Below are 18,288 nucleotides of genomic sequence, written 5' to 3'. Positions count from 1 at the left end.
TGACTTGTGCACAAAACCTGTGGGTTGTGCGACTTACGCCCCGGAGACCGTCCCAGCTGGTGTGAAAAATCAACCTGTCAATACTATGGGCAGAAATAAGATCATCTTCACAACTCTTTTAGCCAGCTGCTACTACTTTGTATGTTGTGGTCTTGTCCTTGTTACTGGTAGTCCATTCTGCCCTGACTCTTTCCTTGACATGCAGCTCTACGTATTTCATTGGTGCAATTATATTTTGTCATGTCTTTCATTGCAGCAAAAAGGTTGGTGGTAGGACAAAAAGCCAAGGTTGTGGTTCTACACGTTGATCTCCTTAAGTCCCACCTTCACGTCTCTCTGGATGAGACACTGATGATGAAAACAAAATATACAGTAAGTGCTTGTACAAGTCCTGGTTACTGTATCCTTGGCAGTTATGATCTCCCCATAGATTTGCACTGATCTTTCATTCTTTATAGTTTACATTTCCAAAATTCCGATGTCCCCTTCCAATTCTGCTGGTAGAAGTTAACTAACTAGCAATGAATGGGGATTGGCTTCGGACTAGACAGAGACCACTCTTGGACACCTAGTTGCAAATATTCAGGAAAACAAATTAAAAAAACCCTCCTAAATTAACTGAGGTTCCTCGGAGGGGGAGAGTATTGGTCTACTGCCGGGAGCATTCCCATCTCTCTATATAGCCAGGATATAACATCATTTAATGGTGGCTATAAGCTCGATTGGTAGGACCTCCAACTGATCCTAAAAATGAGAGGATCATAGTTCTGCGTCCTCTTTTCCTTTGCACAGGGGCAGTGCTGGAAGCCGCCGTGTTTTGGGCATGCAGTGCTAATGTAGTGCTATGGCCCCTCCAGTGTCAGGATCATTGAGGTTGGACTTGCTCAGTGATTACTAAACTCTAGTAATATTCCACCACAGATGGGCGTACCCCTTCAAATTATGAGGCAACACTCAATAGGGTAAAAAAAATGTGCAAATTGCCTTTCCTCCATTTGAAATATCAAATCATGTGCAGAGAGCTGTTTCAGGGTTCTTGCCCCTCATCAGTACAAGACAGAGTACTTTTTAGCTGGGTGCGAGGTGTTAGATCAGATTTTCTGTCATTAATCCTTTATACAGAATTGTGCACCTGACACCTTTTTTTTTTGTCCTAGGTTACTGCCCGTTCAGTGCATTCTGCGGTCGTGCGCCACGTGGGAGAAGAATTTGCCGTCGTGTCCTTGGAAGGTGCCGCTCATCTTGCCGCTGTCCCACTCGCATGTCACTATAATGACACCTTTCAGTTTGACTCGGAAAAGTTCCATGTTGGACAGAAAATCAACGTGATGATGAAGAGTACGAGTCCTGATGAATATGGCCTCCTGCTCGCTATCCTCAGTACCAGTAGATCAGTGAAGCCAATCAAGCCCCTTGTGAAGGAGAAGCCGGTGATTGGGGAACTGGTCACAGGGACTGTGAAAAGCGTGAAGCCTAATAATGTAGTGGTTTCTGTTGATGATAATCTAGTGGGGGCGATCCATGCCTCTCAGATATTGGAAGATGCAGCAGAAGGCGTCTTCCCCACACTCACCCTGAAGATTAAACAGAGAGTCACCTGTCGAGTAATTGGAGGACGAGATGTCAAGACGCATCGGTAAGTGAAGATGTTTCCACCACGGCTCAGCCATTCGGTGTCCTCCTCTTTTATTGATTTTAATGACCTCTGAACCACTTTTCTAATTCCATCCATTGTGTTACCATATCTAGAAGGTGGGACTTTACTAGGGGTACAGTATTGTGGGAATACTCCCTGCCACCAGGAGCCTGACACTAGGTGGAAAAAGGAAAGATAAATATTGTCACCCCCTCCCTTGTTTTCAGGATCTCCCTCTTATTTCTTATTACTAGGGTCACTATGGAAGCACAACCATTCATTTCTCCTGGGACCCAACCCTTCTGCATCTTCTTCCTATGCAGGGTCCTCCATTCCTCCCCTCCTTACTTCAGCTTGGCTTCAGGCATAGCTGTGGAGGCTGGTTGTTCTCTTGGGAGGTGTGCACATGGTCAAAAATGTGTTGTCTATTGGATACCCCTTCAGGAAACTCCCATTTTGGGGAGTTATTGGCACTTTTTTATGTTTGTTTCCTGAATTATGTTTCTATCCTTTACACACCCTTTCAGTGCATCTGACCTTGTGAAGCTGGACTAAGCTTCCTCAGGGGCTCTGTGCTCAACCCTTCCTGTATCTTCTGGATTGTTGGCATCTCCCTATTCCACTTATGCTTGCAATTCTTATTCTTATGCTCTGCTGAATTTTTGCATTCCTGGAGAGTCCCTTTTAGGCACCATCACGGCTATTCGCAGATTATCTATTCTAGCTGGCCTCTATTGCATATGCAGCATCATTGCCCTTCATCAATATGGGGTGATCTTTCTTACGTTTTCTGCTATCTGTATTCCTAAGTGTTGTTCTTTTCACATCCCAACAAACATTTTCTTTACTCCTTAGTCATTTCTTCTTCCTATTTTCATTAGTGTTCCTTTTGCTGCCCTAACTGATCTGGACTAGTGATGAGCGAGATTACTCGTTGCTCGAGTGACCTCCGAGTATTTATGACTGCTCGGAGATTTAGTTTTCATCGTGGCAGGTGCAAGATTTACAGCTACTAGCCAGGCTGAGTACATGTGGGGGTTGCCTGCTTGCTAGGGAATCCCCACATGTAATTAAGCAGGTTAATGGCTGTAAATCATTCAGCTGCCGCGATGAATACTAAGTCTGTGAGCAGTCATAAATACTCAGAGGTCACCTGAGCGTGCTCGAGAAATCTCGAGTAACGAGTATATTCACTCATCACTAGTCTGGATTAGTAGCAGCATGGTGTCCCAGCATTTCCCTTCTCCGATTTCCATTTTGGTTAAAAACATAGATCTGATTGAGGATTTGCAATCTGGATTCCGCGCCTAAAATCCACATCGGCTGTCAGTACAATACAAGGGATTGTCTACATGTCGTGGAAAAAATCAGCACAACAGTCTGAGCATGCCGTGGATTTTGAAACCTGCAACACGCGCAATCTTGTCCAACTTTTCACTGATGTTTTCTCCTTATTTAAAGGGATTGTTTTAAGTTCCAATCTATCCATAGGATGGGCGGGGGTCTGACCATTGGGATGCACACCAGTCAGCAAAATGAAGCATTTTTTATCCCCTCTAGAAGGTAGTGGCAGTGTCCATGCTCGACTCCTGCTCCGTTCATTCCCTATGGGACTGCTGAACGATGGGCTCAATTATTTTCGACCATCCCCATAGGGAATAAGTGGAGCGTCGTTCAGGCCTCCATGCTGTTAATTGTTTTTATTACAACCCTATCTGACCGCGATTTATAGATGTATGTTCTGTATTATTACTTATGGCTTCACCTTTCGACAGATTCCTGCCAATCACTCACCCACACTTGATGAAGTCTATTCTGGAGCTCAGTATCCTCCCCAGGTGAGTGACATGTTTGGGGTCACCCTGCCTACATCAGGCAAATTACTGCTAATCTTGTGAATGTGAGGGAGGCTGTCTATGGGGTGCCCCGTTATGCCCCCGTTTTAAAACAAGTGTCACCCACATGGTTTTCTGCCTGAACGGTTCACACCAGTATTTGTCACTGCTGACATATGTATACAGGTGTTGTTTTAAGTGTAATTAAACTTTTTTTTTAATCATTTTGTCCAGCATGGAAAATTCTGAAACCTTGCAAATCACTTTATTAGGGGATTTGTCTTCATTTTTGTAATAAAATAGAAAAATAAAAAAATGCTTCCAAGTGACTTCTAAACCCTTGCTTTCCCCACAGTCTAGATCCAGTAAGCAAAAAAACAAATCAGTTACTGGTTCCAGTAAGCCAAAAAAAAAAACAGATCCGATACAAATGAAAAAAAAATGGATAGCTGATTAACAGATCCTTTTTCCATAGACTTTAATGTTAAAAAAACGGATCCAGCAGAGATCAGTTATTTAAAAAGGGACTAAAAGTCTGCACAACTTTTTGGACAACAGATTCGATTTTTGCTGGATCCGTTGTAAGGCTGGTTTCACATTTGCGTTTAAATCCGCAGCGTTTTAAACGCATCCGCAAGTGGTGAAAAAAACGCATGTAAACGCGTACAAACGCTGCATTTTTTAGACGCATGCGTTGTTGCATGCAGTTAAAAAAACGCCGCGTTTGTACGCGTTAACATGCGTTTTTTCCTGCGTTTGCGCTTTTGGTACGCACGATGAGAAATTTCACAAGCTGGTTTTTGTTCATTCTGCTTCACAAAAATCAGAATAAAAAGCTATCAAAAATGTCACGTGCCCGAAAATGTTACCAATAAAAATGTCAACTCGTCCCGCAAAAAACAAGACCTCACATGACTCTGTGGACCAAAATATGGAAAAATTGTAGCTCTCAAAATGTGGTAACGCAAAAAATATTTTTGGGAATAAAAAGCGTCTTTCAGTGTGTGACAGCTGCCAATCATAAAAATCCGCTAAAAAACCCCTTATAAATAGAAATCAAACCCCCTTCATCAACTCCTTAGTTAGGGAAAAATTAAAAAATTTAAAAAATGTATTTATTTCCATTTTCCCATTAGGGTTAGGGTTTGGATCCCGTTAGGGTTAGGGCTAGGGTTTGGATCCCTTTATCACCTTGATGGTGGGGGGTGGCTTATCAGTGTCTAGACTTGTTTTTCTCTATGGAAATGCATGCGTTAAAAAACGCATGCGTTTACATAGACAGCAATACGTTTTTTTGACACAAACGCATGCGTTTTTTTGCGGCAAAAAAACGCCTCTAGAAATTACTACAAGTTGCATTTCCGCGCCAAGACGCAAGCATCGAAACGACGCATGTGTCATCAAACGCGGCAAAACGCGTACAAAAAAACGCATGCGTTTTTAATGTTAAATATAGGAAAACACGACGCATGCGTTTATATGCCTTACAAACGCAGCGGCAAAAAACGCAAATGTGAAACCAGCCTAACTGATCACTTCTGGACATGTGAATGTACCGTAGCTTAATTCTGGGGATAAGCTGATTGTTCTGATAAACTGGACACTCGGTGGTAGACACAAGCGCTGACCTTGTCACTGCCATCATCTGTGCTCCAAATGAGTACGTTCTGATATCCGTGCAGCTGTAGGCAACAAATAGAATTGAGAACAGCAGGGGTTTGTAATCCAGTTACAATAAAAAAAAATTGAAGTAATGAAGAGAAATTCCTAAATAAAGTGATTTGCAAAGTTTTCATAACTTTCCATTCTAGACAAAATTATTTGAAAAAAAGTGACTCTTTAGGTGGTGGGATGCGGTACAGAAGCATTTGGATCACTCATGTACGCTCCCTGCTCCCTGTCCGGCACTTTGCCTAGATGTTGCAGGGATCGCACATGATTACAGAGAGAACTGCAATCACCGCTTCTGCCGCTCTACAAAGGGGTGCAGAGGGTCCCAGCTCTATGTATACAAGCTGCGGCTCTCATTCCCTGATCCTCCAACATTCACAAGGGACCCGATCAAGAGCTGGCAATAAGACAGTGCGATTGCAATCTTGGGATTTGTAGTCTGGATGCAGGGAGCGGAGGTGCTGCAGAAAAGCAATAACAGGTGCCAATTGGGGCAGGGGACAGAAGGAGAGGCCATATAGAAAAATAAAGGTATTAGAGGGAATGACTATTTTATTTTTGCATGCTCCCTTCACAGACATGCATGAAGGTGAAATGTACCCATAAGGGAGCCCTGCCTGCTATTAGCGGTGGGTCCCACATTTGGAGACCACTGCTTGTGGATTAAATATGCCAGGTTCACTCATTGGAGCATTTGTTTTTTTTTCATCTCATTTCTTTTTTTCTTTTGTTTGGCTTCGTAGTTTGCTGGACCCCAAAGAGAAAATTCCCAAGCTGCGACCTACAAGTATGTACATGCCTGGGGAGAAGGTGACCTGCTATGTGGCCAAGGTAATACAGATGCTACTAAATTAATAATTGGGGATGAAATGTTATATTAGTCCGTCATTATTCATTGACTTAACTTCAACCTTATTAATTACTCTGCCCTGCACATATAATTGGGCCGTGCCTGGTGCTACATTGGGACTGAGCAGCTATGCCGGGCATTGGTGCCCTTACTAACCTGGGCAGCAGGAAACACCGCCGCTGTGCCCATGTGGACAAGGATGGGGCAGCGTTGCTCAGTAAAGCACCATCTACCCATCATTTTTCAGGGGTTCCTGGGGTCAGACCACCACCAATTAAATGCTAATTGCCTGACATAAAATCACACCTTTAGTGTTTAAGCCCCAGAAATCTCTTGTAAACTTGTTCTCCATTCAGTTCATCTTTATATAATGGGTTAATAGGATAGGAGACGATGACGATGGTTTTAATGCTTGGTCTGTCATCCTTATTCCCCCTCCCCCTGCAGTACAATAAGCAGAAGCAGTATCTGGAGGTGGAGATCACTAGCGAGATCCATGGACGCATTGAACAACTCCTTCTATCCAAGTCCTGCAAGGTAAGTTGTGGATCCCCCGATGTGAGCCCCCCGATGACTGAATACCTTCCCCCATCTTAGCGTCTGTCCGTTCTGCTTTGCAGGTGGTGAAGCGTCAAGAAATGCATTTCAAGGAAGGGCAGGCGTTGTCTGCTACTGTGGTCGACACTGGAGTTTCCCACAAAACCCTCTCACTATCACTGACAGGTAATGACTACATAACTCACACCGTCTTATCGTCATTGGGTTTTTAGGCGCTTGCGCCATAATGCAAAACCCTGGAACCGCTACGGCAGCATCTCCAGCAAAATACCTCCTCCATAAAAAATGCAAAAAATATAATAAATCAGGCACACGCCTGCTATTTGTAATAATTGGTTTTCTCTTTTTATTGTTTTTCTCTCTGCAGACATGTATGAGCTGACACAAGGCTGTGTGACCGTCGGCTGTGTGAAGAGCATCACTCCAGCCTCTGGCTTAGAAATATCATTGCCCTTTGGAATAATTGGAAAAGCCAGCCTCTTCCATTTGGGTGACTGCTATGCCGACAGTTCCGTGAACAACTTTACCGTTGGGATGTTTGTAAGGTAAAAGAGAGATTTTTGATTATTCGTTATTTTTAAGTGCTGTTACAATTCTATGGATGTTCTTTCCGGATCTGGGTGTAGTAATATTTAAAGGGTTAATCTTTCTTGTCATCCTCGGGAGCACACCAATCCCCAGCCTCCGGGCTCCCTGTTTGCTGCATGTAGTGCACTCCTGAACACTGACCGTTCTTACCAGCAACATAGTTCCTTCAGTAGTCTGAACTGTGCGCTGTTAGATACCGCAGCATTGGAGGCGCACAGGGACATTAAAGCCGGCCACATCGTGCACGTCAGCAGTGAGCCGGCCACATCGTGCACGTCAGCAGTGAGCCGGCCACATCGTGCACGTCAGCAGTGAGCCGACAACAACGTGCACGTCAGCAGTGAGCCGACCACATCGTGCACTCCAGCAGTGAGCCGGCCACATCGTGCACTCCAGCAGTGAGCCGACCACATCGTGCACTCCAGCAGTGAGCCGACCACATCGTGCACGCCGGCAGTGAGCAGACCACATCGTGCACGTCCGCAGTGAGCCGGCCACAGCGTGCACGTCAGCAGTGAGCCGGCCACATCGTGCACTCCCGCAGTGAGCCGGCCACATCGTGCACGCCGGCAGTGAGCCGACCACATCGTGCACGCCGGCAGTGAGCCGACCACATCGTGCACGTCCGCAGTGAGCCGGCCACAGCGTGCACGTCAGCAGTGAGCCGGCCACATCGTGCACGCCAGCAGTGAGCCGGCCACATCGTGCACGTCCGCAGTGAGCCGGCCACAGCGTGCACGTCAGCAGTGAGCCGGCCACATCGTGCACTCCCGCAGTGAGCCGGCCACATCGTGCACGCCGGCAGTGAGCCGACCACATCGTGCACGTCAGCAGTGAGCCGACCACATCGTGCACGTCCGCAGTGAGCCGGCCACAGCGTGCACGTCAGCAGTGAGCCGGCCACATCGTGCACTCCCGCAGTGAGCCGGCCACATCGTGCACGCCGGCAGTGAGCCGACCACAGCGTGCACGTCCGCAGTGAGCCGGCCACAGCGTGCACGTCAGCAGTGAGCCGGCCACATCGTGCACGCCGGCAGTGAGCCGGCCACATCGTGCACGTCAGCAGTGAGCCGGCCACATCGTGTACGTCAGCAGTGAGCCAGCCACATCGTGCACTCCAGCAGTGAGCCGACCACATCGTGCACGTCCGCAGTGAGCCGGCCACATCGTGCGAGCCAACCACATTGTGCACGCCGGCTTCGAGCCGGCCACATTGCGTGCGCCGGCAGCGAGAGCCGGCCAGCTTTAGATCAATGTTTTACAAGGCTCTAATGAAAAATGGAAAGAAGCTTGTAAGCACTTTTTATTCTCGGCCACGCCATTAGTGGCCCGTAGCCTAGAAAATGGGCATTAAACAAGAAGTTAAAAAAAAAACCCCGTTTCTTGAAAAATTTTAATTTTAACTACTATTGGTGTTGAGAAAACCACTTTAAAAGGGTTTTTTTTTTTTTGATTGTTAAAGATTTGCAGTAGCTAAAAAAAATAAATAAATAAAAGCAGCATTTACTCCCTTCCAGCAATACCTACCACCGCTACCCTGGGTTTTTGGCGACACTGCTGCACGCATGCAGCAATGTGATCGCTGCAGCCAATCACTCGGTTCAGTGATCTTCTGCCAATTAACTTTATTTCCTCAATGAGTCCAGTGATTGGCAGCAGTGGTCACTTGCTGTAGGCGAGACTTCACCGCTGTAGGTATGTCAACAAAGACTGCAGGAGAGAGGCAATGCTGTAGTGGCAGGGGGGCACATAATGCTATATAAGTTCGATATTGTAGAGGAATTAATCATTTCATTTTTCAGGTGCTTCGTTCTCTCTGTTAAGAACACAATCGAGGTGTCCCTGAGGAAGTCCCGGTAAGTGAATTCCTACAACAATAGCGGCTATTCCCGTTCTTTTTTTTTTTTTTTTTTTTTTTTTTGCATGTGTCGCCCCCGCCTTTTATAGTAGCGGGTGATTGCCGTATTCCAAAAGAGAAGATAGTTCCCATTGCCCAAGGACTTCAGTGCCAGTTTACCTTAAAGGGGCTGTGGGCAGTGGACGGTTGTTCTTGTGGGACGACCCCTTTGAGTGAAGCACTCTGTTATTTTTGTCTGCTTTTTTTCTAGGACATGTCCCGAGTCTGCACAAAAAGTGACAGATAAAGAAATCTCTTCCATTGACGACCTGGAGGAAGGACAGCTAGTCTCAGGCTTCGTTGGAGCGGTTACAGAAAAAGGGATCTTTTTCCGGTGAGGTTTTTCATAGGCAGGTAAATTTCTTAAACTGGTTCTCTAATCACGGACATTTAGGGTTTATCCACAGGGTAGGCCATAAATGTCTGATAGATGTGGGACTAGCAACTTCTATGAACGCAGGCTGGATCTGCGTCTATAGACAGACATTCTGTGGATTTGCCTCAATATTTGAATGAGAGGTGCGAATCAATTTTTCATGACCCGATCCATCAGCCAGATCAGTGATCTATAATCCGAGAAACGCCTCCTCCCTTCTGGCATCGCTTCTCTGCTTTTGGTGATCCAACGCATGTGTGTTACACTGCAACGATGACGCTGCGCCAGGCTGGTGAATCAAAAGAAGAACCGCAGATCCCAGGAGATAGAGGCGGCTCTCAGGGCTCCCATCCACAGTCACAGATTATGGACCTTGGCCACTGCATCGGTACCTGGGAATCGATTCATGCCATCTCTAGAGGGGACCCCTTTAATATCGATGCAGATCGGTGATGCGTTATTATTCTGTGTCGCAGGTTATCCGCCTCCGTTGTTGGCCGCGTCCAGTTTAAGCACAGTAGTGATTACTTTATCAAAGAACCCGAAAAATATTCCTCGTACATCCCTGAAGGAACCCTGCTTACTGCCAAAATTCTAACGTAAGTTGTTCTTTTTAAAGCAAGATGACATATTACAAGGATAAGATGTACATGGAATGAATGTGTTTCCTTTCCGTAGTATCGACAGACAAGAGAAACGCCTGGACCTTTCACTTCTCTCAAAGGATACGGGAAAACCAGATGTCGTTCCGGAGTCTGCAGGTTTCCCTTTAAGGGTCCAAAGTAATTTAAAGAGGAGGAGAACAGATTCTGAAAGTGAAGCCAAGGTATTCCTGCCGCTGATGTCGCCTCTGTGACCAGCAGATGGCAGCACCGAGTGCACTGATGTCTCATGCAGCAGCTGCTCATCAGACCATTGTCCCCGCGAGCGATTCCTGCGCTGTCACTTTTGGCGACTGCTCCGTTCTCTCTGATTTAATGAATAGATTAGTGATCAGTGTCAGGCAGCGACCGATTGAAACTTACGAATAATTGAACTAATGAACACTTGTGTTGTCTGTCGAAATCCCTCACATTCATTCACTTTTCAGACTTCGTCATCTCGCTAGAAGGGGTTTTCTGCTTTCAGATAAGCTATATCCCCAGGCTGCTGTTTAAAAAAAAATACATAAAAAATCAATATGGTCCTTGCTCACCCTCCCCGGGTCCATTGCTAAGTCTCTTACTCTGCTCTTGGTGCCTGTTATTATCACTTTGATAACAGTGCAGCCATTCGGGGAGCTCAGCGGCTCTGTCCAAGCTGCTCACTTACTGACCGCAATCCTGTTAACCTAATGTCAGCTCTATAGACCATACCAGACACCGGGAGCAGATGTGGTGTTGGACCTGGGGAGGGTGAGTAAGGCAACAATCCTATTTATTTTTAAACAAATTGAGAATCCCGTTAAGTCCACTCAAAACTAGAACATGACAGCACAGGACAGATTTAGGATGCTGTTCACACACACCTTTGTAGTCTTCAGACGGGGCTCATGATAATGCTGTGCTCCATGGCGCGCACAATATTGGCCGGGGAGACAATTGCGTCTAGAATTTTTAGCGTTAATGTTTAGTGATAGAAAGATCTTTTTCCCTTCATGTCTTAAAAAAAAAAAAATAGAACAAGCAGACAAAACAGGATCCTTGATACCTTTATGCCGCGTATATGGAGGCTGATCCCCTGTAATTGTGAATTGAAAATTCTACAATTATCTATAATTTTTAACTTTATGCTCTTATTTTGAAATTTTGCAGATTCCAGTTTTTAGGAATTTTAGTACCTTTCTTAGGGTATGTGCACAAGTCAGGATTTCTTGCAGAAATTTTCCTGACAAAAACCGGACATTTCTGCCAGAAATCCGCATGCGTTTTTTTTTTCTCGCGTTTTTGACGCGTTTTTTGTGCGTTTTTTCCCAAATGCATAGAATAGCGGGAAAAACGCAGAAAATCCGCAAAATTAATGAACATGCTGCTTTTTTTACCGCGATGCGTTTTTTTCACAGAAAAAAACGCATCATGTGCACAAAACATGCAGAATGCATTCTAAATGATGGGATGCATAATGTATGCTTTTTTAATGAGTTTTTATAGCGTTTTACCGTAAAAAAAACGCTAAAAAACCTGAACGTGTGCACATAGGGTACCGTCACACATAACGATATCGTAAACGATATTGTTGCTTTTTGTGATGTAGCAACGATATCGTTAACTAAATCGTTGTGTGACAGCGACCAACGATCAAGCCCCTGCTGTGACATCGTTGGTCGCTGGGGAAAGTCCAGAACTTTATTTTGTCGCTGGATCTCCCGCTGACATCGCTGGATCGGCGTGTGTGACACAGATTCAGCGATGTCACTGGGAACCAGGGTAAACATCGGGTTACTAAGCGCAGGGCCGTGCTTAGTAACCCGATGTTTACCCTGGTTACCGTTGTAAATGTAAAAAAAACAAACACTACATACTTACATTCCCAGTGTCTGGTCATGTCCCTCACCGTTAGCTTCCCTGCACTGACTGGTGAGCGCCGGCCGGCCGTAAAGCACAGCACAGCGGTGACGTCACCGCTGTACTTTACGGTCGGCGCTCAGTCAGTGCTGGAAGCTGAAGGCGAGGGACATGACCAGACACCGGGAATGTAAGTATGTAGTGTTTGTTTTTTTACATTTACAACGGTAAACTTCGGGTTACTAAGCACGGCCCTGCGCTTAGTAACCCGATGGTTACCCGGGGACCTCGGGATCATTGGTCGCTGGAGAGCTGTCTGTGTGACAGCTCTCCAGCGACCAAACAGCAACGCTGCAGCGATCGACATCGTTGTCGGTATCGCTGCTGCGTCACTTAGTGTGACGGTACCTTTAAAGTGTTTTTTTTCTGGCAAAATTTGGGTTTCAGCAGTCAGTCTAATAATTATGTGTTTTGCACACTGTCATGATCCCGCCCCCCCCCCCCCCCCCCCTTCTTTGCATGCTGGAGCGGTCGGTCAGATCACCAATATTCGGCAACAGAAGGGAAATCCTGACAGTGTGCATAATACACACGGTTTGTTGAAATTGAACAGTCTAGTGTGTATTATGCACGCTGTCAGGATTCTCTTTCTGTTGCGATTTTCACGTAATACCGGCTGTCTAATGCCAACTAGCAACTTTTCCTGCGTTTCTTAATAAAACACGTAACCACAATTCTACAAATCACTTAAGTTTGGTGATGTGACCGACTGCTCCAGCAGGCAAAGGAGGAGAATCCTGACGGTGTGCATATTGTTATAAATTGAAACACCCGATCAATGTATTTTTCAAATAGAAACATTTGTATCCAATAAAGTGCACAAATACAATCCAGTAAGGGTCTATAAACTCCATTTTATTGGATAAAAGCTGGTGGACGACTGAAGCCCCCCTTTTTTTTTTCCATCCTTTTATACATTTTCTGGCTTAATGATTTTTTAGTTTAAGCTAAACCAGTGTTCACACCAGTGCAGCGAGTCAGACCAGCAACAAAGTGACGGTACCAGCCGTGTCGAGTAACGGATTTGCATTCATCAGTTTTTGCTGTTATTAATGATTCTTCTATTATTCGGTCTCTAAATAGAATAAGAAAAAAAGAGATGATGATGAGGACAGCGGCGTGGAGGTTTACTGTCGAGAGAATGAGTCAAAGAGCGAAAAAAGGAACCAAGAGGTGAGTCACAGGGACGAACAGGAGAAATAAAAAAAAAAAAGATCTCAAAAGGAAAGAAAAACTTTATAGCTATACATGTAGCAACCTAAAGGGGCGTTCATCGGCCGGGGTCCAGCCTTTGAAGTGCTAATTCCAGGGCTGATATCTCCGAGATTGTGACCGTGGGGAAGAGGCAGGAGCACGTTCTATAACCCATGGTATTAGCGCGGTGGGCTCCATCGGATGCCATATTATGGGGTACTCTACACACAATGTAGATATACATATACAAGATATCGGCTGTATACATGCAGTATATAGGGTAAAATATGGTTTTGTATCACACCCAGGATGATGCGCTAATCCTGAGCAGGTGATCTGCACACAATCCTGTTTTGTATAGACGTCATTCCAGCTCGGCTTTGTATTGGGTACCAGTTTTTGTTTTTTCCTGTGATCCTCAGAAAGTCCCCCGGCTCCAGGTCTCTTCTGGGTTCTCCTGGGACGTTACTTTATACAACCTCAAAACTTCTGTAGCTGGAGAAATGAAGAGCAGTACAGACAGTGAAGACGAAGAAGGTGAAGAAGAGACTAAGGTACCGGCAGCTTGTATGTTACATTTGTCAGATTTTAGTGGTCACTTATCTTTTTATCATTACACGTGACACAATACAAATAATCTCACAGACCAGGTATTATTTTTTATATTAAGTAATTAAAAAGAATTCCAATAAGAAATGTGAGATGTCCGTAAGACACTCCTAAATACCAGATTGATTGGACCACCACCTATCGGAAGACTGGGGGTCCATTAAAATGCAAATGGCAGTATAAACTGCTCAGGGTGGGCATGTGTGTGCTGTTCTCCATTCTTGTCTGCAAATTGTCTCTTCGAAGAGGACTTAGGACTCTAATGCACCTATAGGAAGCAGCAATCCTAACAGTCAATGTCGACCCTTTAACGAACCTTGTCACCTGACTTAGCATAAAAGCCAAACCAGAATCTCAATTTGCAGACACTGTGTTTCGGGGTATTGCCCCTCGTCAGTGCAAAGTGTGAGATCTGGTTTGGCTGAATGAGAGGCGTCTGACCGGGATCCAATAACGTTTCTCCTTGCGGAGAGTGACATGTGAAGCCTGACATGCCAATGGAGGAGACTTTTAAGCCTTTCAATACTCTTCTGGGAAATTATGTATGCAAATTGTCTCTTCAGAGAGGAAGAGGACTAGAACTCTAGCGTCACCTATTGGAAGTAGCAATCCTACAAGTCAATGTCGACCCTTTAACGAGCCTTGTCACATGACTTGGGATAAAAGCCAAACCATGATCTCAATTTGCAGACACTGTTATTCAGGGTACTGCCCCTCCTCAGTGCAGAGGAGAATTGAAAGGCTTAAAAGTCTACTTACCTTAGCATGTCAGGCTTGGCATGTCACTCTCTACAAGGAGAAATGTTATGGGATCCCATTTTTGTCTGTGGCACTGCTACCGACTAGAGTGGAGAGACATCACGTGTTAAAGGTTTCACAGACTAATATTGATGACCTGTCCTTAAAGGGGCTTGTCCAGGCTTGAGGTTAGTCTGCAGTCACTGTATGTGATTGTAAGGGTTTGAATCCTCACAATGCACACTGTCAGGATTCTCCAGTGTCGACGCTGAGAGGGGGCTGCCACGTGACTGCATGTATATGATTGGCAGACTTCCGACCACATTGTGATTAGAGCTGCCACTTCTATTGAGAGGGGCACGCACGTCTAGTCTGCGCATGGTTGCCTGTGTTTAAATCGCATAATTGCAGTCACGTGACTTCCAGCTCGGTCCCTTTTAATTTAAGGGCAGTGAGCTCGGGGACAGCTGCACTACAACAAAAAGAACTGGTCGACAACCAGCGGTTCCAGCGCCAATGGTCCCTTTAATCTGCTAATTGTAGTGTGCCAGCAATCGAATTCTCACTGATCTGATATAAATGACATCAAGTCCCATAAACCCTTTTCTTTCTTGACTCTATTAAATTAAATTACAATTTTATTACAACCCTGTAATGCAATTTTTTTTTTTTGTCATACATTTTTTTTTTTCAGATTAAAAAAGCCAAAAAAGATCAGCAAGAAACACAAACAAAGATGCAAGTCGCGAATCCAAACCAGCCGCCACAGTCAGTGCACGAGTTTGAGCGGCTTGTCATAAGTTCTCCAAACAACTCCGCCAACTGGATCCAGTACATAGACTACCACCTCCAGGCCACCGACCTTGAGCAAGCGCGGGCCGTGGCCGAGAGAGCCCTGCAGACCATTTACTTCCGGTAAGGAGATCATCCGCTGCTCCTCTATTCTATGTCCTCAGGACGGAGCACTTTAATTAATTCTCTTGATTTATTTTAACCCTTTCAGAGAGGAGCAGGAGAAGCTGAGTGTTTGGGTGGCTATGCTAAACATGGAGAATACCTTTGGGACGGAGGAGACCCTACAGAAAGTGTTTGAACGAGCCATTCAGTACAATGATCCTCTGAAAGCCTTCCTGAATTTGGTCGACATTTACATCAAGTCTGAAAAGTTTAAGGTAAAGATCTTGCTCTGCTACAGGTACAACCAACCAGTCTCCAAATCTGACTGCTTCTTAGTTCGGCTATGAGACCGTTAGATATTCAACATACCGGATCTCTCTGCCACCCAAGTTTATGTATGAGGGGAGAGTCAGGAGGTGGCCATACTCATTAAATTGTCGGTCAGACCCAGGAAAGTTGGCAGATATTGTCTGTCTTTTACTTGGAGATTTTTTCCTTTTTCCAATCAGCATTGTGTTAAATGGACATGATGCAAAAATCCTTCTTTATGCAAGGTGTAATTATTAATAGGAAAGATCTCCCTTTTTTCTTTTTTTTTTTTCCAGGAGGCTGAAGATTTGTACAAAAACATGGTGAAGCGATTCCGGACGGAGAAGTCCGTATGGTGGAAATACGCCACATTTCTCCTGAAACAAGGCCAGTCCGAGGCCACGCACAGACTGCTGCAGCAAGCCCTGAAGTGTGTTCCTGATAAAGAACGTGAGTAGCAAAATCATGGACCTGAGCATTTAGGGAAAAGATCAGGCTTCGTCCAGAGGGCCGCACACGGGCACTGTCAGTTTGGAGGAATCTGGATGTTGCATAAATCTTTCATCAACCTCTCGATGGAAACATTGGAGGTATACATCTAACCGAGTCCTATTCCTCACCTATTGGCTGAATGTGCGGTTTCATGCAGAGGCAATCTGCTGTGCTAAGCAAAAGAAAGGCTAACCCTGCTCAATTCCCGCCAGACTTAGGCCAAAAACACTCAGTTCTGCTGAACAGGCACCTATGGATGGTTTACAAATACACAAGCTTTTATTAGATGCAAACGGTACAGTAAACACAGTGGGAAATACTATAATATTACAACAGCGGTCCTTATATTGTGAATAAAATAGTCCAATTATGGGTATATTTATATTATGAGGAAAGGTTGGTACCACGTAAAAGGCTCACAAAAAAATAAAATCTGTCAAGTTATGTAGCGATAATTACTAAACTGTTGATGAGCTTGGAAAAGACTGTCTCCGAGCTGAAATGGAAAGCCACATTAACATTTTCTTTGTTGGAAAACGTGCATAAGCCGTAGGACAGAGAGGGACTTTTCCACAAGTGACCAGAGGTCCATGTTTAGGGGAGACCCTCGCTGTCCGGCTCATGGCCAGAATCATACAATGGTAGTTGATACAGTCTTCTCCTTTCAGTGCTGCCATCCACATGAATACGTCATTGTACCGCACTCTTCCGTCTCTGGCAACAGTTTGTGTCTCCATGAAGGCCTCTTCTGTTTGTTAGGGCTTATGCAGACTACCGATTGAATCGGATGAGTGCCATTTGTGGTTTTGATGGATAGCACTCGTACACATGTTATTCTATGGGGTCGTGTACATGTCTGATTTTTCTATTCAGTCCGAGCAAAAATAAAAGTCGCAGCACGCACAATTTGCCTTCTAGGATAAGATGGCATTTACCCATTCATGAATTTTGGGTCTGGGAAAAAAAATTGGGCTGAACTCAGATGACATCCAAATGTGATCCAATGTGCATGGACTGTCATAATGGAGAAGGTGGAGAAACTTGGATTTTTTTTTCTCTCCAGCTCCGTGAAAATCGGATCCCACTCTGATCAAACTCTTGAGTGTGATTAGCATAATCGGAGCAACTTTCGGGGCCGATCGTAATAACTGCGTACAGGATCGTAGAGTCTAACCCTATGAAAGTATATTCGGAGGCATACGTTTGGCCATAGCAGGCCTGGCTCTTGCTCCTTGTACACAGGTGCACAGTGTGAGTGACAGGTGTGAGGTCATGAGCTGCCGTGGAGCGGTGAGACTGACAGGACAGTGAATGAGGGGGATTAAGCAAAGCGGCAGAGTTGATTTTCTCATCCTTCGTTTCTCTCTAGTTCAGCACAACCTGGTAAATAGCAACATAACAGTGAATACTTCTTTCACAACTCAGTGTGAAACTACCTCCAGGCAAAGTAAATGCGCCTGCTAACTAGTGAGCACCGGGTTCAATGGCGTCTGGGGGTGTGATGGTCATTGCAGTCCTTTAGATTACACTCCGGTGTAAATATTAATATATCCAAGCCAATACAGCAGGAGCACAAACTAACAGACGGCTGCCCATCTACTCCATCGTGAAGTTGTGGCACTGGAGAACAGAATCACCCGTGTCTCCATATAGTTGTGAGAAGAATGAAGAGAACACACTGGAAAAGTTTCCTTGATTTTTAGCTATAGGCCTGTTCAGAGTCCACGCATACCAGGCTTATGTGTATATATGTATTTATATATAACTAGATTGTGGCCCGATTCTAACGCATCGGGTATTCTAGAATATGCATGTCCACGTAGTATATGGACAATGATGATTCCAGAATTCGCGGCAGACTGTGCCCGTCGCTGATTGGTCGAGGCAACCTTTATGACATCATCGTCGCCATGGCAACCATTATGACATCTACGTCGATACTGTGCCCGTCGCTGAATCAGAAACGTGGGATTTCTACGTCCTTTATGAAATCGTCGCTGTGCCCGTTGCTGATTGGTCGAGGCCGCCAGGCCTCGACCAAATCAGAGACGCGGGATGTCTATGTCCTTTATGACATCATCGTCGCTGTGCCCGT

The 18,288-nt window shown here is 45.1% G+C and overlaps 1 protein-coding gene across 1 annotated transcript in view; it reads left to right on the top strand.

The window, feature by feature from the left end:
- The window catches only part of PDCD11 (programmed cell death 11), a 64,990-nt gene that overhangs the window by 44,089 nt on the left and 2,613 nt on the right, over positions 1–18,288 (top strand). Inside the window, exons 19-34 of the mRNA XM_069753697.1 lie at positions 257–372; positions 1,158–1,636; positions 3,412–3,474; positions 5,886–5,973; positions 6,440–6,529; positions 6,613–6,715; positions 6,918–7,095; positions 8,941–8,994; positions 9,247–9,369; positions 9,888–10,010; positions 10,090–10,237; positions 13,038–13,127; positions 13,571–13,702; positions 15,190–15,410; positions 15,499–15,667; positions 15,998–16,151. Coding sequence (XP_069609798.1) covers positions 257–372; positions 1,158–1,636; positions 3,412–3,474; positions 5,886–5,973; positions 6,440–6,529; positions 6,613–6,715; positions 6,918–7,095; positions 8,941–8,994; positions 9,247–9,369; positions 9,888–10,010; positions 10,090–10,237; positions 13,038–13,127; positions 13,571–13,702; positions 15,190–15,410; positions 15,499–15,667; positions 15,998–16,151 — 2,331 coding nt within the window. The remainder of the gene's footprint in view (positions 1–256; positions 373–1,157; positions 1,637–3,411; positions 3,475–5,885; positions 5,974–6,439; positions 6,530–6,612; positions 6,716–6,917; positions 7,096–8,940; positions 8,995–9,246; positions 9,370–9,887; positions 10,011–10,089; positions 10,238–13,037; positions 13,128–13,570; positions 13,703–15,189; positions 15,411–15,498; positions 15,668–15,997; positions 16,152–18,288) is intronic.

The sequence above is a fragment of the Ranitomeya imitator genome, chromosome 2 (assembly GCF_032444005.1).
Source record: "Ranitomeya imitator isolate aRanImi1 chromosome 2, aRanImi1.pri, whole genome shotgun sequence".
In the NCBI taxonomy this organism is placed as follows: domain Eukaryota; kingdom Metazoa; phylum Chordata; class Amphibia; order Anura; family Dendrobatidae; genus Ranitomeya; species Ranitomeya imitator.
The sequence above is the reverse complement of the archived record's forward strand: the minus strand, read 5'-3'. Positions and strand labels throughout refer to the sequence as shown.